Raw genomic sequence first — 24322 nt, forward strand, 5'->3', positions numbered from 1 at the left:
ACTAAGCTTACAAATACTAAGACATAACTATACTATCGCAAGGCTACATGTTGCTTGTGTGATTAACTATGGGGGACAGACTTTACCCTTTTTAAACTCACTTGATAGACTTAAAACTGCAACAGTATGCTGAATGGTGTATATATATATATATATATATATATATATATATATATATATATATATATATATATATATATATATATCTATCTATCTATCTATATATATATATATATATCTATATATATATATATATATATATATATATATATATATATATATATATATATATATATATATATATATATATATATATATATATATATATATATATATTGTTGCGGATATGAGGACTGTATTTTTTTGATTGTGTGTATTATTATTATTGTTATTATTATTCTGCGCCTCCTGCCTCCGGAGCTGTGTAAAGGTCAAAGAGCGTCCCATAATTAGTCCATAAAGCATCCACACCACAGCCAATCATAGAATACCCCTGTTCAATAGTTATATCTTATTATGTGTTTTAGGGTAAGGCTGTGTCTCCCATTAATTGAAATACTCCATTGCACCAGTGAAAGAGATAGATCCCCTTCATTCCCACTCCCAAAACTTCCATTCCCCCTTTTCGTCAATTGCCAACTGCATTTTGGGCGGTTTTCTCTTCATCCACCATTGGCCATGAGGCAGGGTTGGGGAAGAAAGGCGGGTCCCCACCTCGTCATAGAGGGGAGGAGTGAGTCAGCCCCACTCAACCAACCACGAACAAGGGGTTGGACTCGGAGAGGGTGTGGAGAGAAACATCGAGGAGGTTCGCGAAGGTTGAGGGGTGGGGCCTATATAACCCACGGCAGGGCGTTTCCCAAGAGAGATGAGCTTTTACAGAGAGACGAGAGGGAGTCCAAGGAGTTGAGTCCGAGAGAAGTCCAGAGTTGAGCTGCAGATCGAGCCACCGAAACTGCACTTACTGCAGCTCGAGCCACTGCAACTGCATTTGCTGCAGCTGGAGCCACCGAAACTGCAGCCACAGCAGCGTGAGGCCTGGACGGCAGTTTGGAGCAGGGCCGCGAAGGAGCAGCGGCTGCCCACGAGTCGATCGGTTGCCGGACCAGTTGGACCTCCCTATCCCGCCAGCCATCCACCAGCCATCCATCTCCCGCCAGTCCTATCATCATTCCCCGCGTGAGTCTGTCCTTGTTTGTTCTGTCCCTGGGTTAATTAAGACTGTAGGTAAGCTAGAGCTGCACTGTGTATCTAATATCTTCTGTAAATAAACGTGACTGCTTTCTTCCTACGTATATGTGTAAATAATAAATCCAATTACTCTTCTGTACGTCTTCTTCCTCTTTGTATTCGGTCGCTTTAGAGTTTTCCCGATTGAATAGCGGTGGCGCGATCCGGCCAAAGTTTGGGGCAAATCGGGTATTAGTCGGGGAATAACTGTTCGGTCACGGTTACACCACCGCTCGGTCAAAATAACATCTTTAACCGCGTCCGTAACAATATATATATATATATATATATATATATATATATATATATATATATATATATATATATATATATATATATTGTTACAGACGTGGCTTGGATGTTATTTACCGAGCGGTTTTATGGTATGACCACGTCTGCACAAGTTACCCGATTGTGCCCGAATGTTGACTAATCGCGCTACGCTGGCTCAATAGGAAAGAGAAGACACCCGGCTGGGTTATAATGACACAATACGACACCAGGGTTTCGATTCTCAAGTATATTCGTACGGAAAAAGGTTAGATTACAGGGGCTAGAGGTATATTACAGGAAGACAGGCACTTAGACACACTCTTATATTATCCCCGGACAGACGACAGACACACGGGACAAAATGCTGACTCACACGGGGGTTGATGAAAAGGAAAGGCAGGTCGCGATGGCTCAAGGTGCACTCTTGGCTCAAGGCAGAATCGACTCGGTCCGGTCCAGAGATGCGGGGAGGTATCGTCGCAATGGGGGTGGCGGTGGCTTCTCTCTCCAGTCTCCAAGCTGAGGCGCATCTCACGTCACGTCCGGCAAGCGGCTGCGTATATCCGGCGGGGAGTGACACGCCCTCGGCTCGTTAGCTCCGCCTCGTGGAATCGGCACGTTGCTTCTCATTGGGTGCGTGCGGGGGGGGGTTACTGGCTCCGCCCCTGACGAGGAGCTGACAGCCAGCCCCTTCGGGGTAACCCCGTGGAGCGCATGGTCTGGAGCTAATCGAGCCGGTGTGAGGACGCATCCTCCCCCGCTCCGCCGCCATCTCCTCTGTTGTTGTTGTAATTGTTGTTGTAGTTGTTGTTATTGTTGTTGTTTGGGGAAGAAGATGGGAGGAGGTATGGGAAAGGTCCTAAACTCACTACTGATGCCATATAATCACATTCTGGTGCAACGAAGAGTCATAATTAATGGAGACGAGGCCTTAACTGACATAGAATAAGAATAACTAGGAAGATGTCCGAAAGTTGTCTACGTGTGGTGCGGTGGACCTGGGCACGACATTTAATGGGGGAATAAGGGGAAGGTCGGCTCTACTGATTGTTATTTACATGCAATGGGACTAGGGAATGGGGGACTGGGGAAAGTTGGGGAGTATTGGAGAAAATAGGGGAATATTTACAAGCGGATATGGAGGCCAAATTCCATATTCGCAACATTGCACCCTTCTCTACCCTCGGGGCGTCCCGACCCGATAAATTTTTACCTACTTTAGTGTGGCACGCAATGTAGTTCCCTCTACTATTAACTCTACCCTGAGTGCGACAGTTTTACAGATATTCACAAATGAGTAAATATGTCCCCCTGCGACGTTGCACCCTTCTCCTCACAGAAACACACCCACAGGATAACCGAATCCGGAAAGAATTCTCAAACTAAACATACAGCCGGTAGGGAGCATTATTTACAAGACTACGCTGCTATTTACACTACGATCCAGGACCTGTTTTTGGAGGAACACATGCAGATGTTATGCATAGAGAGAGCGCGCTTGCCAACATCGATACACCAACCCACGAGTGCTCTGTGGCCGACGGCCTTTAATAACGTGCAGAGCACCCTTCCCGAGCATCAAAAGCACCACCCCACCACCAATCGGTGTAGTCACCATTGTTCATTGGAATAAAAATAAATTCGACAACCCCTAACCCTGCAGGTGTCTCTTGCTCTTCTTGTGGTGCACTTGGTGTTAATTAAAAGTGGTTCACCTGTATGGCATAGGTGCCACGTTGACCCATAGGTCCATCCCCGGGTGGTGCTTGGCCGCAAAAGAGCTGCGGTCCATTGTGGGTGGCCACAAACATTGCGGTCCATATGGTGTATCGATCCAGGCAGCCAACAGCGAAAGTGCAGGCCCACAACTGCGTAGCCAGCACCTCTCTCTCCTCTCTCTCTACCCCAAAGCCAGATCCTCGGAGGTGGGAGACAAAAGAAGAAACAAGTGAGTAAGGTGGTAAGGGCGCAAAAGTGCACGCAATGTAAGGTGATGCACACTGGGGGCACATGGGAACCAGGTGAGACAGGTACGTTCCTATCGTACGCCCCCCCCCACCAGGTAACCTACATGGCCCCTCCCTTACCCCTTACTGTATCCACAAAACACAACACTACCCATAAACATCTACTTTACAAATCAACAAACATCCCTACTGTCTTCCCCGTTCCTCCCATAAACCAAATTCGTCTTCTCTCCCTCCTAACCAATCAAATTTGCCATTTTCAACTCTCGTCAAAATTTGCCATTTTCAACTCAACATCAAAATTTGCCATTACCAATTCATCATCAGTCCCTCCTAGGGAGGGAGAGATGGAATCACCCCAATGTCTCATCCACGTCGTGATGCGTCTCACAAATCCACAGCAATTTCATTTCCTGCACAAAACAAAGAAAACACAGGTGTGGAGTCATCATCATCACCACAGGCAAGTGGCTGCGTATGGTGCGACAGGTTCATCAATCCTAACTATCTCCTAAATGACTTTAACAACTTTACACTACCCGGGGTCTCTCTCCGGCCAAACCATTGGCCCTCTTACACTATGGGTTCTAAAAACCAATTCCCATTGGCCAAACTGTGGTGCTCTTCAATTTGGGGTCTCACTCCCCCGATTCATCTCCCGGTGCCCTCGTACAATTTCTGGGCTGCGGCGTGTACCTCTCCCAGTGGGTCTACCCACCTGCACACCTCCACCACTGCAGTTGCCTCCGAGCTTACCTGCTCCTTGCCCTAACCTAACTACCTGGGGAAGGCCCTCTGGCACTCTCCCCACTCGGTGCCCTCTCTGGCACTGGGCTACCCGGGTCCGTCCTCCGGATCCTCGGGCCCCATCCACAACTCTACCGGCTCCCAGAGCCCACCTGCGGCCTCACCTGGCCGACATCCTCACAGTGGTGGAGTGCCCAACCAACTACACACACTAACAGGCTACACGCCCAGCCATTTCCACAACACTAATGCACCCATCCACAACACCATTCTGCAACCGCACCACAAATGCCAATATCCAACCACAATTTACCTGCACCCTCTACCTAACACTTACACTACCCGCCCCGGGTACTCGTGAAAGGGGTCCACTCTTCCCCCATCCACACCTTCGCACCATGCACACCACTCCGTACCACTCACTCCAACTCTCTCCACACACCTGTACCTGCACACCTGTGCTCTCACACCTGGTGCCACCTGCACCCTTCTCTCCCCAAGCGCATTCGCGCTGATCCACAACACTCACTACTCATACACTGCTCCACACACCTGTCCAGTTGCACACCTGTGCAATCACACCTGTTCAATTCTCACACACACAGCATCATCTCAGCTAACTACTCCCTTCTGAAACTTGCGCTTCCCAGTCGTCCCTTTAACTATTGCGCTCCCACGTCATTATCATCCATACTAATCTACCTGCGTCCCCACTACAGGTATCAGTCACTAACTAAACTTAACGTCACCTAATGTCAATCTTCGCTAGATCCCTACACACCATATCCTAACCCACCCGGGCTAGTTTTCACTGCCATACACCCCATAATCTAGTGCTCCTTTGCCCCACATCATGGGAAGGATGGTGGATTTGCCATCCCACCACATCGGGGGTCTCTCACTACCAATTTTGCACATCAAATTTCAACAAATTAAAAATTTGCCAATCACTACCCATCATCTGCCAATCACTACTGCCAATCCCCTGCCAATCATCAAATTTTGCTTTTCTCTAATTTTGGGTCCAAAACACTAACCTCATCACCCAGTCTACTCACTAATACCTCTCGGTGCGCCAATCCCTGTCCAAAGCCCGGCTTCGTAAAGCCAAGCAATGGATGCTGGTTGTTTTGTGCCAGCGGCTGGATGCGTCCAGCACTCGGTGCAGGGAAGGAGGTTTACCCGGCCCGAGATCCCACGCATCACCTCGGCGTGGAGCCATCCAATGTCCCGATCTCGACCTGCCGGCACGTCTCAACAAAACGTGGTCGCCATAACGACCCTTCCTATCGGGCTGCAAGCTCCGCCTAGTGGAGCCTGGACGCGGCCGTTCAAAGCGAGGCCCGGCACGCACCGAGGGCCTGCTTCGGCTAAAAGTCGTTCTAAACTCTACCCCGTCTAACGTCGATGCTTCACCTGCATGCTTACACCCCGCAGCCCGTTCCTTGCTCACACATCCAGCCGTGCCCATGCTCCTCGTACCTTTCCTTACACACCCAGGTGCACCCATCCCACTCACAGCCTTGGTCACACACCTGACCACCGAACACTTTGGCACACATTCGTTGCTCGCACACCTCACCAATACACCGCTTCGCGCCCCCTCCGCGGTCACCTCCTCTGTGACAATTACAGGTGTGCCCTCATTCGCACACCCAATCACGTGCCTCACCACCAACTCCAGCGTGCATTCCCACTCACGCTCTACCATTCCAGGTGTGCATCCTTCCATCCCAGGTGTACATCCTCGCTCACCTGTCACAACTAACTCACGCTCCATGTCACTCCCACTACTTTCACCTCCATTCCTGACAGCGCACTCACCCTTACTCTTGACAGCGCACTCTTTCCTCATGCACCTGTCCGTCACACACCTTCCTCGCGCACACTCTCCCGTCACACCCTCTGTAACACTCACCACAGGTGTGCATTCTTCCTTGCCTTTGACAGCGCACTCTTTCCCCATGCACCTGTCCGTCACACACCTTTCTCGCGCACACTCTCCCGTTACACCCTCTGTAACACTCCCCACAGGTGGACACTCTTCCTTACTTCTGACAGCGCACTCTTTCCTCATGCACCTGTCCGTCACACACCTTTCTCGCGCACACTCTTGCGCACACTCTCCCGTCACACCCTCTGTAACACTCACCACCCCGCGCTTCCACGTGCTCCCTCGCACACGCGCTACGACCGACTCACTCTCGCCAGCACACTCACTCCTTGGCACGCACTTTTTCCTCACACACCCCAGAGTCGGACTTTCTCGCTCACCTCCTTTTTCGCACACCAGACCTGTCGCACACTTCACCAACGGCCTCTCACGAACACCCGGATCCAAACCAATCCCCAAGCTTATTAAATCACCTGGCGCATCATACGCACGACCATATTGGTCACCACTTACACCGGGTCCTCTTTCTCTTCGCTTCTCCTCCATCACCTGCGAATCCCTCATCCGGTTAATGAGCACATCATCACGATCCAAACACAGACTTTGGACCAATTCTTTTATCTCCTCTTTTATCTCTTTCTTATCCCCTCTCCGTCGCTTTTTAATTTCGCTCATCCCTTCTTCCACTTCTTCTAATTTGTGCTTCACCTCTTTTATTCCCCGGTACGTCTCCTCAAGCTCGTCCTCCAAGGCTACCTTGACCGTTTCCATGTGCGTCCTCACCTGCCGGTCCTTCGTCTCCATTACCTCTATCACCTCGTCCAGCCTCGTTGTCAGTCCCTCACGTACCATCTGACATTCCCTCTTTGTCGCTATTAAGTCGTTTTTTATGTCCTTTTGTGTCGCTTTCAAACCTCCTAATACCGCAGTGTTCCTTTGAACCTGCTCCACTAACTCCGTTTGTCCCACCGTCAGCTGCTCCACCTCCTGCGTCAGGACCTCTATGCCCCCTTGTAATTTTACAGTCCCCTTTCTCACCTCCTTTTCCATGTGCTCCTCACAGTGCCTCACCTCCTCGCGCACTCCTCCGACCTCCTCACTCACTCCTCTTCTGATCTCCTCTCCCTCTACCCCATTTTTCACTCCCTCTATCTGATTCTCCTGGGCAGCCATTCTATTTTCTACCCCCATTAACCCATTTTTCACCTCCTTTATCCCGTTGTCTAACCCCTCTCCGGTACCCCTCGCTTCGTCCCTCATTACCCCCAGTTGGCCCTCCAATCGCTCACTCCGAGCCCTCATTCGGTTCGTTATTTCTTCAATTTGGTTTCCCAATCGCTCACCCTGAGCATCCATCCGGTTCCCCATTACCCCCATTTGGCCCTCTAATCGCTCACCCTGAGCCCTCATTCCCACAATTTGGTCTCCCATTCGTTCCATAAGGGCCCTCATTTGCAACATAAAAAGGTTCGGATCCACCAGGGGCGCTGCCACAGTCGCGGGCGCGGTGATCAGCGAGGCGCCATTTTGCGCGCCCGCTTCTTCGTGCGTGACGGCGCTATTTTGCGAACCTGCCGCCCTCACTGCTTCGCTCTCCTCCTGTCCCTCATTTTGGTCCTGGATCGACCCTACCTCACTCTCCCCTACCGGACCCCAGCCGTCTTGATCCGCCATAGCGCGACTTTCAAAATTCGGTTTTTATTTTTTATTTTCGTAAAACAAATTGAAATTTCGCCGTTATAATTTCGCGCGGGAAACGCGCTCCGAATCGATTCGGTCGAGCGCCGTACGCGCTCCGGCTCGATTTTCCCTCCCAAAATTTGGGCCTAACTAATTTAGTCCCGGGTTCGAATCCCACTCCTGACACCAATTGTTACAGACGTGGCTTGGATGTTATTTACCGAGCGGTTTTATGGTATGACCACGTCTGCACAAGTTACCCGATTGTGCCCGAATGTTGACTAATCGCGCTACGCTGGCTCAATAGGAAAGAGAAGACACCCGGCTGGGTTATAATGACACAATACGACACCAGGGTTTCGATTCTCAAGTATATTCGTACGGAAAAAGGTTAGATTACAGGGGCTAGAGGTATATTACAGGAAGACAGGCACTTAGACACACTCTTATATTATCCCCGGACAGACGACAGACACACGGGACAAAATGCTGACTCACACGGGGGTTGATGAAAAGGAAAGGCAGGTCGCGATGGCTCAAGGTGCACTCTTGGCTCAAGGCAGAATCGACTCGGTCCGGTCCAGAGATGCGGGGAGGTATCGTCGCAATGGGGGTGGCGGTGGCTTCTCTCTCCAGTCTCCAAGCTGAGGCGCATCTCACGTCACGTCCGGCAAGCGGCTGCGTATATCCGGCGGGGAGTGACACGCCCTCGGCTCGTTAGCTCCGCCTCGTGGAATCGGCACGTTGCTTCTCATTGGGTGCGTGCGGGGGGGGTTACTGGCTCCGCCCCTGACGAGGAGCTGACAGCCAGCCCCTTCGGGGTAACCCCGTGGAGCGCATGGTCTGGAGCTAATCGAGCCGGTGTGAGGACGCATCCTCCCCCGCTCCGCCGCCATCTCCTCTGTTGTTGTTGTAATTGTTGTTGTAGTTGTTGTTATTGTTGTTGTTTGGGGAAGAAGATGGGAGGAGGTATGGGAAAGGTCCTAAACTCACTACTGATGCCATATAATCACATTCTGGTGCAACGAAGAGTCATAATTAATGGAGACGAGGCCTTAACTGACATAGAATAAGAATAACTAGGAAGATGTCCGAAAGTTGTCTACGTGTGGTGCGGTGGACCTGGGCACGACATTTAATGGGGGAATAAGGGGAAGGTCGGCTCTACTGATTGTTATTTACATGCAATGGGACTAGGGAATGGGGGACTGGGGAAAGTTGGGGAGTATTGGAGAAAATAGGGGAATATTTACAAGCGGATATGGAGGCCAAATTCCATATTCGCAACAATATATATATATATATATATATATATATATATGTATATAAAACTAAAGTAAGCAATTTAGTGACCCAAGCCATACACAACATATTGAAAGTTAGTCATCATCAAGATATTCATCTTCATCAGAGTCACTTTCCTCTGAAACAGAAGAATAATCTAGAATGGTTGATTCTTGCAAGGTTTTTGGAAGTGCTGGCCTGAGATGTCGCACTGGCTTGCACAAGCCATTTTCCAGGGTCCATCCATGGGTCAAGGGAGATGTAGCAGGATCAGATTTTTCAAAGTTAAGCAGTAAGTATGTCTGGAAGTTCACTCTCTTCACCTTAAGGTCATGGGAGTCTCTGTCAGGTGGAATTCTTAGGGTTGACTTCCTTTTCATGCTCTTCCACTTTTGAGCTCGAGCTTCCCCCAGAGACTTGCTAATTTTGTCATTGTCGATGAATCTAATAGTGAACATGGCCATGTTATCAAGAACCTCTCTTGTTGCAGGGATCTATTTGCCAACAGTCTGCAGCATAGCCCTGGCTTCATCTAAGGATGATCCTTTTTCATACAGTCTTTTTCCCATGTCCAAAGAATGATATTGTTGTATCACAACCTGTATGTACATGAAGAGGGACAATTATTTCAGACACAGCCTGGGTACAAATGGTTTAGCAGTTGATGATTTCTCCTTTCCGTTTTATTGCCAGAAACCCATCAATCTTATGAGCAGCATGCGCAGCTAACACGATAACATCTCTATCTTCTGAATCTAGGATGACTGGTGTTTGGATTCCTGCTTTGTGAATTTGAGAATAGATGAAAAGGAGAATTGTATCAGCTTCAATGTGTAATTTCACCTATTGAAAGATGTGCGTGCCCCTGTCATAAATGAGGAGAGAAGTGATGCCATTGCAAAGACTTCAGGATCATCTTTTTCCTTGTTGCTTGCAGCCTTTTTTGTTTTTTTTTAGAAGACTTACAAATAACCACAAAAGCTCATCTATTTCTTCTTCTTTGATCAGTTCTTCAAGATGTGGTGGCCATGACATGAATGACATCGTTGATGCCCTACTTCTGAGCCTTCGGGCTGATGTCTCGGCAAGATTGTCATCGCTAATGCCCCAACTGTTCATTGCTGCTTCAACATAGGTACCTCCAGCTGAGGTGTCATACACTAAAGCACTTTCATTCTTATGAAAACGGTCATGAAATCCAATTTTGTCTTGGAAATCCTCTTGCAGCATGGATTTCAGGTAGGCCGATCTCACAACTGAAGTCATGCCAAAGTTCTGTAACATACCAGTGTAGTCTTGAAGTAGACTTTAAGGTACGAAATCCATGTTGTTGAAATATAACATCACGCACATGTTGGTACAACATCTGTTTTACTTCAGATCAATGTATGCGTTGTATATGGAGTCTCTTTTCATCACCAGAAGCATTTTGCATTGACGATATGTGTCGTTTCCAACAGGAGCGATGGTAACGAATCTCAGCAGCAAAGGGATCTGGCGTTGATTCAATAAGTGCTAAAAGTCTGTCTCTCATACTCTCATCCTCCGGATAAACTGTATGACTTTTGAAAATGTTCCAGGCATCCATCTGTTCCATGGTGTGAAACTTGTCACGCCCAGGATGCTTTGTATCCTCAGGCCTCATACACCAAATGCACAAATGCTTATCATGTATTGTTCCTGTGGCTGAACGTGATTTTCTTCTTTCAGCATCTAGCTTAGAAGTAACAAGGCCTTCAGGATTACTCTGTGTAGCAGGTTGCTCACTTTTGCTTTTACGTTTCAAAGCATGCTCCAGTTTTTGCTTACTTGTGAGATGAGTTTTGCACAATTTGTGGTAGTATATACCATTTGGTCCATTTTCCCATGAAACTTTGTCAAATAAACTACCATATCTATCGAGTCCTCTCCACTTGTTTGCATATTGTTTCAAATGTCCCAAGCTTCTGGGGATGTCTTGCTTTTGTCTTCATAACAGTCTTTGTTGCAAATAATGCAGCAGCCAGAGGTCATCTCATCACTCCTCCTTTTCTGACCTTTACCAAATGATGTTGCCATTGTTTACATCAACCTGAAAAAAGACAAAACAAACTTAGCAAGTACAATACAATTATGTGTTCCATATATCTAAAAATAGATGTGTAATAATATTGTTGCGGATATGAGGACTGTATATTTTTTTGATTGTGTAAATTATTATTATTGTTTATTCTGCGCCCCCTGCCTCCGGAGCTGTGTAAAGGTGAAAGGGCATCCCATAATTAGTCCACAAGCATACACGTCAGCCAATAATAGAATACCCCTGTTTGATAGTTATATCTTATTCTGTGTTTTAGAGTAAGGCTGTGTCTCCCATTAATTGAAGTACTCCATTGCACCAGTGAAAGAGAATAGATCCCCTTTCATTCCCATCCCCAAAATCTCCATTTCCTTCACATCCTCTTTCGTCATTGCCGAGCCTCGATTGCCAATTACCTCCCCTCCAAAACCACCATTGAACAAGTGCCCGCCCGTCGTCATCAACGGCGGAGCCAGAGGGTCGCATGACCAACCAGGGCCGAGGTGAGCACACCGATGGGCGTGTCCTGAAGGCCGGCGGCTTGATCGCTGGAGGCGCTATAAAGGCGCGCGCGCAAGAAGCGTTGAGTGAGTCAGAGTCAGTCAGTGGAGTCGGTGGTCAGTTGGTTGCGTTGGTTGCGGTGAGGAGTCGGTGGTGGTGGTCAGTGGTTGCGTTGGTTGAGGTGAGGAGTCGGTGGTGAGGAGTGAGTGGACCAAGAAAGAGTTGAGGGTTTGGACCAGACGAGTCGGACAAGTCCTGGGAAAGCAGCGGAGGCCACAGCAGCAACAACACCCAACAGCCACTTGGGGCCTGGACGGCGGTTTTGAGCAAGGCCGTGAAGGAACGGCGGCTGCTAAACGCGCCGATCGTGCTGCAGGACCCCCTTGGACCTTCCTCTCCCTCCAGCCATCCACCTCCTGCCTTTCCACCCTTCTTGTGTACGTGAGTTTGTTTTGTTTGTTCTGTCCCTGGGTTAATTAAGTCTGTATAAGCTAGTATTTGCACTGTGTCACCTGCGTCTTATGTGTTGTAAATAAACGTGACTGCTTTCTTTTTGCTTGTGTGTATAATAAATCCAATTACTCTTCTGTCCGTCTTCTCGTCTTATTCCTTTTCCTCTTTGCATTTCGTCGTTTTAGTCTTTTCCCAGATTGGGCAGCTGCGGTGCGATACGGCCAAAGTTCTGGGTGAATCGGGTGAGTCGGGGATCCTGTAACGGTCGCGGTTGGACCATCCGCTCGGCCCATCATAACATCTAAACCGCGATCAGTAACAATATCTTAAATATTAATGGTACTATTAGTGAACATTTTAAAGATTAAAATCTTATCGTTATTGTAAGTACAAAAATTATGGTAAGTAAAAGAAATATCTTATCTTTAGCGCAAATCCATGTTCCGACATATGACACTGCTGTGGAAAAAATCCTCAACAACGTTTTTTTTTTTGTTTTTTTTTGTATACTGAATCGAGGCTCGTGAAAGAGCTAACATTTATTTCACAAACAAATCAACCAGACAAACAAAATATATAAAAAGAGGGAGCGGAAGACAAGATGGGGAGAGAAGGGGAAGCACACAAACATAACATTTGAGAGCAGGGAGATGTGTGGGAGGGAGAGGGCTTGGGGGGAGGAGGCGTGGGAAGGGGGGCGGGGGGTGGGAGAAGTATAACACACAAGGACACCAAGGACTTCCAGGACAGAAGTTGGTATTTCAAAAAAGTGGATTTGGGGTTAAATTAGCGGGGGTAGAAAAGATCAAGGTTTTGGATGGGGGAAGATAACAGATGGTGGTGAACAGCTGTTTTAAAGACCTGGAGGGTGGAGTGGGATTGAAGAGAGTGAGCGAGTTTGTTCCAGAGGTGGGAGAAAAAAGGAATGAAGGAGTGAAGGTGAGCAGAGAGTCTTGATTTTGGCAGTTTAACCATAAGAGGGTTGCAGTCAGATCTTGTGCGACCTGCAGGAATATTTGGGGGACAGAGCCCAGAGAGAGCTGGAGGGGGCAAGGCCAGAGAGGAGTCGGTAGAAGACGGAAAGACCACCAACCTGCCTGCGGTGAGTGAGTGAAAGGCCCTTGAAGTTAGCTTCATCGCGGGAGATTCCAATGATTCTGACGCTTTGGTTTCAACAGCGTGAAGACGAGCTAGGTGTGAGGCAGGAGCACGAGCCCAGAGGGGAGAGCAGTATTCCATTGAGCTGTGGATGAAAGCCTTGTATGTGGTGAGAAGCTCAGGTGTGCCAAGAAAGGACTTTGCACGACGGTGGATGCCCAGTCGGCGACTGGCTTTGGAGGCCAGATTTGAAATGTGGTTTTCCCAGGAAAGATCATGGCAGATAGTGAGACCCAAAAGCTTGAGTGACAGAACTTCTTGGAGAGGATTATTCAGAAAGTGGATGGGAGGGTTGTCCAGTCGGTCTTTTCGGAGAGACATCGTAAGAGTGTGAGATTTGTCAGGATTGAAAGACACGTTCCACTTGTTTGCCCAGTCTGTGATTTTTTCCAGGTCTGCAGAGAGTGAGGAGGCTGCAGACTGCCGATCTGAGGGATGAGGAATGGAGCGACAGAGAGTAGAGTCATCAGCAAAGAGATAGGATTTTCAAGAGAGTCAGAGAGATCATTGATGAAGACCAGAAAAAGCACAGGGCCCAGAACACTGCCTTGGGGAACTCCAGCCTGAACAGGAAGGGGAGATGAGAGAAATCCATTCAGGGCCACACGTTGACTGCGACCAGAGAGGAAGTCGGATACCACAGGATTTCCATGGATACCACAGGAGGAGAGTTTGGTGAGCAGAACCAAAGCTTTCAGAATCATTGGAATCTCCCACGATGATGCTGATTGCGAGGGCCTTTCACTCACTCACCGCAGGCAGGTAGGCGGTCTTTCTGTCTGCTACCGACTCCTTTCCGGCCCAGCTCCCCCAGCTCTATCTGCTCTGTCCCCCAAATATTCCTGCACAGGTCACACAAGATCTGCCAGCAACCCCCTTCTGGTAAAACTGCCAAAATCAAGACTCTCTGCTCACCTTCACTCTTTCATTCCTATTTACTCCCGCCTCTGGAACCTCCCTCACTCTCTTCAATCCCACTCCTCCCTCCAGGTCTTTAAAACAGCTGTTTACCACCATCTCTTATCTCCCCCCCCATCCAAAACCTTGACCTTTTTTACCCCTATTAATTCACCCCAGATCCACTTTTTTGAAATACCAACTTCTTTCCTGGAAGTCCTAGCAGTGTTCATGTGGTTTTTACCTCTCCCCACCCCCCTCATTCCCATGCCTCCTCCCTCAAAGCCCTCTCCCTCCCACAGATCTCCCGATGTCCCTGCACTCAAATGTTGTGCTTGTGTGCTTCCCCCTCTCTCCCCATCTTGTCTACCGCTCCCCTTATTTTATGTCTCATGGGTCCGTTTATTTTTTTGTGATTAATGTTAGCTCTTTCACGAGCCTCGATCTTGTATACAAAAAAAAAGTAGATGGGAGGGTTGTCCAGATGGTCTTTTCGGAGAGACATAGTGAGAGTGTGAGATTTGTCAGGATTGTTAGACATATTCCACTTGTTTGACCAGTCTGATTTTGTCCGGTCTGCAGAGAGTGAGGAGGCTGCAGACTGCCGATATGAGGGATGAGGTATGGCGCGGCAGAGAGTGGAGTCATCAGCAAAGAGATACAGAACATTTTCCAGAGAGCCAGAGAGATCATTAATGAAGACCAGAAAAGCACAGGGCCCAGAACACTGTCTTGGGGAACTCCAGCCTGAACAGGAAGGGGAGATGAGAGAAATCCATTCAGGGCCACACGTTGACTGCGACCCGAGAGGAAGTCGGCAAGCCATGCGTGGAGGTTACCGTGGATACCATAGGAGGAGAGTTTTGGTGAGCAGGGCAGGGTGACAGACCGTATCGAAGGCACAAGATATGTCAAGGGAGACGGCTCTGGTTTCCTGTTTGGCATTGAGGACCTCCATCCATTGTTGAGACAGCAGAAGCAGCATGTCCAGAGCAGGTTGACCTGGTCTGAATCCAAATTGAAGATCAGAGATCAGGCCATTGGAGAAGAGGAAGGATTTGATGTCAGAAGCGATGATGGATTCCATGACCTTGCTGATTATTGGGAGCAGGATGATTGGTGTGTACTTGCAAGGATCTGTTTTTGCACCTTTCTTCTGTAAAGCAGTGATGTTGGCTGATTTCCAAGCAGATGGCAGATGACCTTGAGCAAAAGAGAGCATGAAGAGAACAGAGAGAGGGTGAGATAGAGCGGAAGAACAGGATTTTAGGACCCGTGGGCTGATGCCGTCTGGTCCAGTTGCAGAATCAGAGTCGGGGTTTGTCAGAAACTTATCCACCTTGTCAGGGGAGAATGACACAGAGTCCAGGAGCAGCTGGGTTTGACTGGGTAAGGTGGGTAGAGAGAGAGATGGGTTTGGGGCACAAGATTTTGAGGCAAATACAGAGTTGAGGCATTCAGCTTTTTCACATGCAGAGTCAGCTGTGTAGCAGTTTGAGGTAGGGGAGGGGATGGAAGGGGAACAAACACCGGAAACAGATTTGACCAGACGCCACCAGGATTTGGAGGAGGGAGACAGGTTTGAGAGTTCAGTCTTGAGAGTAGAGAGATGTTGTTTCCTGGCTCTCCTGAGGGTAGACACACACTTGTTCCGAGCTTTGTGAAAGGAAATGAGATTGCCTTCAATTGGATTAGCCTTCCATGATTCAGTGTACCATGGATGGGAGAAAGGATATGACAACTGAAGATGAGATGGGATAAATCTTTGCATGAGCGAGAGCAATTTTCTTTGGAAGAATTCCTAACAACTCTAACCCTAACACACATGAACAAAAGGTGGGAGCGGAGGGGAAGCCATTGCCAGAGGCACTCCTCGGGGTGGGGTGGAGAGAGGGCAGTGCAAGGAGAGTGAGGAAGAGAGTTTTTGATAAAGATAGCAACCCAACCACCAGGACGAGGCTCAAGTCTATCATACTGGAGGAGGGAGGAACCAGGAAGAGATATTAAGGAATCAGAGACATCTTGAAGGAGGAAAGTATCTGTTAAGCAGATTACGTCTGGTTTGTCAGAAGCAACCTGTATGGAGAGATCAATCAGGTTTGAGGTCCATACCGTTAAGGAAGAGGGAGGGAGAACATCGGGTGCAGGACAGGGGAGGTGACGGGTAGGGTAAGATGGGTGAGAGGGGGAGGTAGGGAGAGCTGTTGATTGTGTGTCAGAGATTGCAAAAGAGCTAGGAGAAAGGGAAGGATGAGGACGAAAGGTTTGATAGTGATGGGATGAGGCACAGTGAGGCGTTGTTTGAGTGGGGCAGAGCAAAGTCGAAGGTTGGAGGAGGTGGAGGTATGAGATGGAAGGGTGAGGAAGTGGGGAGGAGGCAGCTTTGAGGAGGATGGGGGAGAGGGGAGAATTGGATAAAGATGATAAGGGGGAGATTAGAAAGGGAGGGGTGTGGGGGAGTTTTGAAGGGGAGGGGTGGGGGGGGAGTTTTGAAGGGGAGTGGTGAGGGGGAGTTTAGGAGGGGAGGGGTGAGTGGGGGGAATTGAAAGGTAGGGGTGAGGGGAGAGTTTAGAAAGTGGATGATTAATGACAACGAACATTTATTACAAACTGGGTTTATTGTGATTTTCAAGTCAGAGATCCGTTTGAAAACGATCGAGGAGGGGTGGAATGAAGGTGACTTTAGAGAATGTGTAAAGCAAGAACTGTCAGAGATAAAATTCTTTTTTGAAATGGAATGATTTGATGAGGAAATTGAAAAAATCCTTTTAAGTCGGAAGAAAAACAGCGTGTTGTAATATGCAACTCGCGTAAATATTAAGATAAGCGAAGATAAGCGTAAGTATTTTTTATTTTTGAATAAAACACTGCAGGGGAAAGTTTAAACATATTTAAATAATATTTAATCAAAACCATGAAAAACAATCTGGGAAAAATCCCTGAAGTGAGGACGTGGATCTGAGGAAGAAGGAGAGGGGGTTGAATGAGTGTGGTGGAAAATAGAATTGGAAAGGTGAGTAATGGCAGGAGAGGTAGAAGAAAAAGGAGATAAAGGGGGTGGGGCAAGACAACATGCACATGGTCATGGGCGAGAAGAGAAGGAAATAATATTTTTAAATTTTTTTTTTTTTTTTTTTAAACGTTCGGCAAAGGTTAAGATGTTTGGGGGAGGTAGGGGGAGAAAACAAAATCAAAGAAAAAAGCAATGCAGAAAAGGAAAGAACTTAAGTTTACAAAATACCGACGGGGGGGGGGGGGGGTGGGAAGCCTCGAGGGACCAGGCCGTGCACATGGTGCGAACAAAAATCGACTAATTACACACAAGTTTGCACGAATTACAAACCAAGACTAACTAGAAACACACAGTAACACATACACAGTAAAATAAGCAATGGAAATTTGACAAAGACACAAATGGGAAAATACTTAACTTTGATGACGTGGAGAGCTCGAAGGACGCTTTCTTGCCGGAAGACAATGAGGAAGAGAGTTGGGATGATTGATTACAAGAATACAAGATGGTCAATATTGTCGCAGGAGCATGTAATTGGAGTCGTCTCAGTTTGGAGGACAGTACAGCATACAGACAAACAGCAGGTGGTTGCTGAGGGGAATGTGCAGCCAAAGGTACTCATGGGGAAGGATAGTACACAGACAGTGGGAAATGGAGTTCCTGACATAAACTGCAACTCCGCCACCTGAATGGGGTTCAGGCCTGTCGAACCGGAAAATTAGACAATACCCAGGGAGAGACACCGAGGAATCGAGGACATCCTGTGGGAGTAAGGATTCTGTTAGGCAGATGTTAGGCTTGGCAGCTTGGATTGGAGGTCTGTCAAATTGGAGAGCAGACATCAGATGTATGAGGTCCGTATAGTTGTGGATGGGGAATGTGGTGCTGTTAGTAGGGAGGAGGGATGAGGGAGCGGGGAGCCGGGAGGATGTGGAATGAGACTTGGGGTTGCCATGGTGGGGGTGGGAAGCTGGGGAATCGAATAGGGGGTGGGTTACTTGTGGAACGCAGAGAGGGCAGGATGCTTGTGGAGAAGAGAGGGGCAGCATGCTTGTGGAGAAGAGAGGGGCAGGATGCTTGGGGAGATGAGAGGGGCAGGATGCTTGGGGAGATGAGAGGGGCAGGATGCTTGGGGAGATGAGAGGGGCAGGATGCTTGGGGAGATGAGAGGGGCAGGATGCTTGGGGAGATGAGAGGGGCAGAATGCTTGGGGAGATGAGAGGGGCAAAATGCTTGGGGAGATGAGAGGGGCCAAAATGCTTGGGGGGGGGGGGGGTGGAGATGGGCTGAAATGCTTGGGGGTGGAGTTGGACCAGGATGTGGGGGAGAAGAAAGGAGCTGGACCTCTGGCAGGGAGAGAGGGGCACCAGGACTGGAGGGAGAAGAGAGGAGGCCGGGACGCAGGGGAAGAAGAGAGGGGTGGGACACAAGGGAAATAGAGAGGGATCGATCGGGACATGGGGGTGGGAGAAGAGAGGGTCCGGGATGCGGAGGGACAAGAGAGGGGCTGGGAAGCGGGGGACAAGACCCGGGGTGACAAGAGAGGGGCCGGGACGCAGGGGGAGAAGAGAGGGATCGGGGCATGGTGGGGAGAGAGTGGGGCCAGGACATGGGGGGTATGGGCTGGGATGTGGGGGAAGAGGAGAGGGGGACAAGAGGGGAGTCGAGGGCCGGGGATAAAGGCAGGGGCCGGTACAAGAGGAGAAGAGAGGGGCTGGGACACTGGGTAAGCAGAATGAGCAGGGAGTAAAGACAGTAAAAATGGAGTAGGGGGGAAAGGAAGCAGGGGGGTTGGGCAATATGTTGGGAGGTGTAAGGTGTATAATATAGCACGAAAATAGGATAATGACAACGAAAAAAAATATGCAGTGGTGAGCACTCAGTATGAAGAAAAATCGACACAAACGGAGAACATAAAATATATGACAGCACAAACGAATCCGGAACGAGTACTTGGCCTCTTGGAAGCAGATCTTTTGGAGAAGAAGTGACAGCGACCAGGTAACCGGAAATGGAAATATTCAATGCATTTGATCAATGTATTGCTGTTTTGCACACATTAAAACTTTTAAATAGTAATTGTAAATGTGTGAACATTTGGTGGGCCACCCTGTAGATCCCCAGAGATACAATGCTCACACTCTCCTTCCCTCCCAAAATGGCGGCCTGTCAGGTACCAAGCAGGAAGTCCGTTGTTTTTGCATCGATATCCTCCAGCGCTGCTCGATTCCAAACATACGAAGCATTCTGCAAAAACGACAATAAAACAAGTGGAATTAACAAAAATAAGCGTAAATCATCTTTTTATTTTATAAACCAACTATTTGGGATCCCACGTCAGCTCCACTCTACACCTTCAGAGGAATTTGCAACACAACAACCATAACTGTAACCCTAACACAACAAGGAAGACATCAAAGAGCAACCGATGAGAATGTTTGCCTGTGCCTCATGGTCTAATACTCTAATGAGTCTAATTTAATGAACCATATGTAATTGCGTAGTTGCCATGACAATGAGGTTGTCCGCCATCTTGAGTGACAAAACAATGGCGGCAACTAAATCGGATCCGAGTACACGAAGGCCTTCTGATCATGTATCTGAATATTTTCTGGACAAGATACACAAAGTAACCACCGATTTCCCCTGTAAGCGACAAGGTGCGAAGTGGTAAATTTGTATAATGTTTAAATACGTTAGTTTGACTCGTTTTAGCATAAGCCATTGAAACCTCTAAAAGAAAACCTAAAACTTCGGAAATCGTTTCAAGGCAAGTGAAAATGTTTTATTGGTAAATTTGATTATCGATAAAATGAGCTCGACCAAGTCTTTCATTGAGGATTGAATCGCAAGGTTTCTGTTATTAATCCTATAATAAGCTTTTATGTTCCCAGCAAACATAGGATTCGAGAATAGCTCTGATATACAAGTAAAAATTTGAGAATTTGTGCTTATATAAAATGTTGGAAGCATTTCGTGTTAAAAGTGGTTAAACAAGTGTTTTAGGATAATTCGAGGGTGCTGAATTCAAAAATGCTGTTTAACCGGTTCAATTTTGGAGTCTTCACCTTCAAATTGTAAAAAAACAAAATGCCCGCCATTTTCAGCATTTTTTTTGCCATAACTTGAATTTTAAGCAACATAAAAAAATTTTAAAACCACCTTTAGAGGCCATTTTTCCCCGCAAGCGGGGGTTGGCCTTTTTCGGGAACTGTGGTTGTTGTTGTTTTTCGGTCCCCTTTTTGAAGCAATGTTTTACGGCCGGATGCCCTTCCTGACGCCAACCCTTTTTGCCGCCTTTAACGACAAGCAGGGAATTACCAGTGAACTGGTACTCAATTTGCCGACCTCGGAAGGATGACATTTTAACATTTTAATTATTTTTTATTATAATTTAATTTTTTATTATATATTATATAATTATAATATAATATAATATAATATATTATATAATATAATATTATAATTATAATATAATTTAATTTAATATAACAATAATTAATTTTAAGCAACATAGAAGGCTCAAAATAGTGGCAATACCCATGTTTGTGATACTGAGGATTCCAAATTTACTGTTACCTAAGTTGTAACTAGTTTGGTTTCGCCGCCATGTTGAATTCCAAGATGGCCGCCATATTGATCATCAAGATGGCCACAATGTTGGATTTAAATACAAAGAAACAAATTGAAATATAGTACGCCTGGAGTCTTTTGCAAAGTGTGCTTTGGACTATTTTGAAAAGCGAGTAAAATGAGACAATGAAGGAATTGTGGTCTTGTGGTTGAGTTACATACACCTTCGCCTTCATGTGACCCCAGAGGAAAAGGTCACATGGGGTCAGGTCCGGTAACCGTGGAGGCCATTCGATCGCGTGATTCATAGCCACCTTTCATGGAAGAGCTCTCCGCCAGTATGTTATCTGGGTTATTGACATGTATATTGATTATACATGTATTGTTTACCTGTGATTGTAAACACTATTAACGCCCTCTTGCGGGCATTACTGATATGTGACTCGGTCACGGGAATAAACTACATGTTAACACCGCATTAACGAAGCCAAGCACCACTGAGGCACCTTTGCGTAGGTGCCCAGTCTTGCTAAAATCCTTTGACGCCCATACTTCACCCCCTTACTTTGATGCCACCCATGGATGTCAAATTGTGAAGTTTGAGGTGAGAAGTGGTTCAGAAATGAACATGATAAGTGAGTCGATGGCTGAGGTGTTGGTTTTGGATATCGTGGTAGACGAATATGGATATGATTATTTTCTGAAAATAATAAATGAGTAATTTAAAACGTTAATTGTAATTTGTTTTCTTTTTCATTACAGGTAGTGCGATAACTCCCTCACCATGGATGCATTACTTAGCCTTAAAAGACCAGTCCCAGTTTTGCTCAACCTGTGCATAATATGCCAAGATATAAAGACAAACGATAAACTGTTTGCTGCCACAGAAAAAGGCCTCAAAACATTATCAAATGTTACCCACGAGCGACAAAAGTTACGACATGTCAAGTACAAGGATGCAGTTGACAGACTCTCAGAAGCCCTGAAACACGACTCTAAAAAACAACTAGTTTGGCATAAATCATGCTATGCTATGTATACAAACAAAACGAAACTAGATAAACTCAAGGCGGACTCATTGGCAGAGAGTAGCCCGTCCTCTAGTTCATCAGCATCAATAACAGAAACCCAACCTTCCTCATATCGTCGTAGTAGCTCACCGCCCATTAATTGGGAATTCTGCATGTTCTGCCAAGAGGACAAGGCCAAGCAGAGGTTGACTTCAGTCACCACCTTCAAGAAGAGCACTGAAATATTGGAAGCTTCTGAATTTGAAAAAAAAATGCGAGTGCGTGTTGCTGGTGTTAGTGACCTAATTGCCGCGGAAGGAAAGTACCATCTCTCCTACTATGTGCAGTTCATCAGAAAGACAACCCAAACTAAACAGGATTCTCGACATGCTGATATTGCAATGCTGTGGCTTTGCGATGAGCTCAAGTATTCTGCTGAGCACGGTCATGTATTAGAGCTAAAAGAAGTGTGGAACCGGTATTGTACAATTGCTGAAGAATCCAACGTAGATATTCCAGTGTCATTTACCAGCAGAATGAGCACCTTCACGGATAAATTGGCAGATAAGATTGGTGAATTCTATGAGATACTTGTACTTCGTGATAACGAAGCAAGTGAACGACGCAGTGTCTTTGTTCCACTGAAGTTTGCCCACATACCCATTTCAAAGATAACACGCGAAGAGGATGACGACACCATAGTCACAATCCCCACCTATAAACCACAGGAAGAAGATGAATTGCTCTCTATGGTACATGTTGCTCTGAAACTAAGAGGTGATATTCTTTCACAACCAGCACATGAAGGAGTGGACGTCAGTGAGCAGGCAGCAATAGAATGCGTACCCGATAGCTTGTATATGTTCCTTAACATGATGCTGGGCGGCCAGCGTCTACTAGAGCAAGATATTGATGAGGATTATGATGAAAGCAAAGAGGAGTCAGTAAGACGATGCCGCATCCTCAGTATTGCACAAGATTTGATTTACACAGCTAGTGGTGACAAGCACTTGACTCCAAAACACATCGGATTACACACCGATCAAACACACCGATACCAGCAGGATTCCATCAAGACTGGAACCAGAATGAAACGTAACCGGGCCTCTCGACCAATACGTCGGGTAATAGAAAACCAAAACGTTCCTCTACCAGACAAATGGACCAACTTTCTCTCACTTGGAGAGAATAAGGCAAATCTAGCAGAGTTTCTTTCTCAGCAGCTCATGACAAATGCGGTGTCTATTGCACCCACAACACTTGTAGTGGCTGGAGGATTTGCACAGATCACAGACGTGAAATCTTCAGATCCAGAGATGGACACATCATCCCTACAGGCCAACCATGAGGAGGCGGACACACGACTTGTTCTTCATTGCGTCGACACAAATGCTGAAACAGTGGTGGTTTTAGTGCGTGACACTGACGTGCTGGTCTTGTTAGCTGCTCATTTTGATAAGATGCCATGCACTCAGCTGTGGATGAAGGCAGGAACTCTTAAGAAGCCAAAATACATTCCCATCCACAAACTCCACCAGAAACTGCCACCTTGCCAAGTGGAAGCGTTGCTGCCATTCCATGCAATTACTGGTTGTGACAGTGTGTCACAGCTTGCTGGCCACGGCAAAAAGACAGCCTGGAAGGTGTTTCAAACACACAGCCAATTGTTGACAGATCTAGGCACAGAAGATATCACTGAAGAAGTAATCAACGATGCAGAAAAGTTCATATGCCGTCTTTACAAGGTACCCGATGATGTGGACAGATGCGACAAGGCACGTGTAATACTCTTCTCTAAGGGTTGTCCACAGGAGACTCTGCCACCAACATCAGATGCAGTGAGACTACACATAAGGCGCGCACATTACCAGGCTTTTATTTGGAAGCGCGCAACCATCGCTACTCCAGTACTCCCCCAAGTAACAGACATGGGATGGACATACATCGATGGGAACTTGGTGCCGAAGTTGATGACGCTATCTCCAATTCCTAAGGCATGTCGCGAGATAGTAACATGCGGATGTACCAAAGGATGTATAAATGGCCGTTGCAGCTGCAGAAAAGCTGGGCTAACATGCACAGGAGGATGTGCATGTGCATACAACAGACAACTAGAATGCAGAAACAGAACAGACTAAGATAGACAGGTAAACATTTGAGAATGCCAATATTGAGCTATACGGTATTTATAAAGTATAATTACTAAAAGGCAGCCATTTTGGAACTTTACCCCTTTTTTAAATGCACTTTAGAAATGATTTAATATCATTTTTTTTGTTCTAAAGAAATTAAAAGCGCATTTGACCAGTGAAAGTGGTGTACATAAAAAAATACACCCCAGAAATTACCAAAAATATGGCGGCCATCTTGGAATTCAACATGGCGGCGAAACCAAACTAGTTACAACTTAGGCAACAGTAAATTTGGAATCCTCAGTATCACAAACATGGGTATTGCCACTATTTTGAGCCTTCTATGTTGCTTAAAATCCAAGTTATGGCAAAAAATATGCTGAAAATGGCGGGCATTTTGTTTTTTACAATTTGAAGGTTAAGACTCCAAAATTGAACCGGTTAAACAGCA

General features: G+C 46.9%; 1 protein-coding gene across 1 annotated transcript in view; it reads right to left on the minus strand.

The window, feature by feature from the left end:
- Positions 1-24322, minus strand: part of LOC137421385 (alkaline phosphatase) — a gene marked incomplete in the record, with an annotated part of 133361 nt that overhangs the window by 5218 nt on the left and 103821 nt on the right. Inside the window, 1 exon segment of the mRNA XM_078771449.1 lies at positions 19334-19403. Within this exon segment, the coding sequence (XP_078627575.1) occupies positions 19334-19403 (70 nt within the window).

Source organism: Myxine glutinosa, chromosome 2 (genome assembly GCF_964187855.1).
Source record: "Myxine glutinosa chromosome 2, kmMyxGlut1.1, whole genome shotgun sequence".
NCBI lineage: Eukaryota > Metazoa > Chordata > Myxini > Myxiniformes > Myxinidae > Myxine > Myxine glutinosa.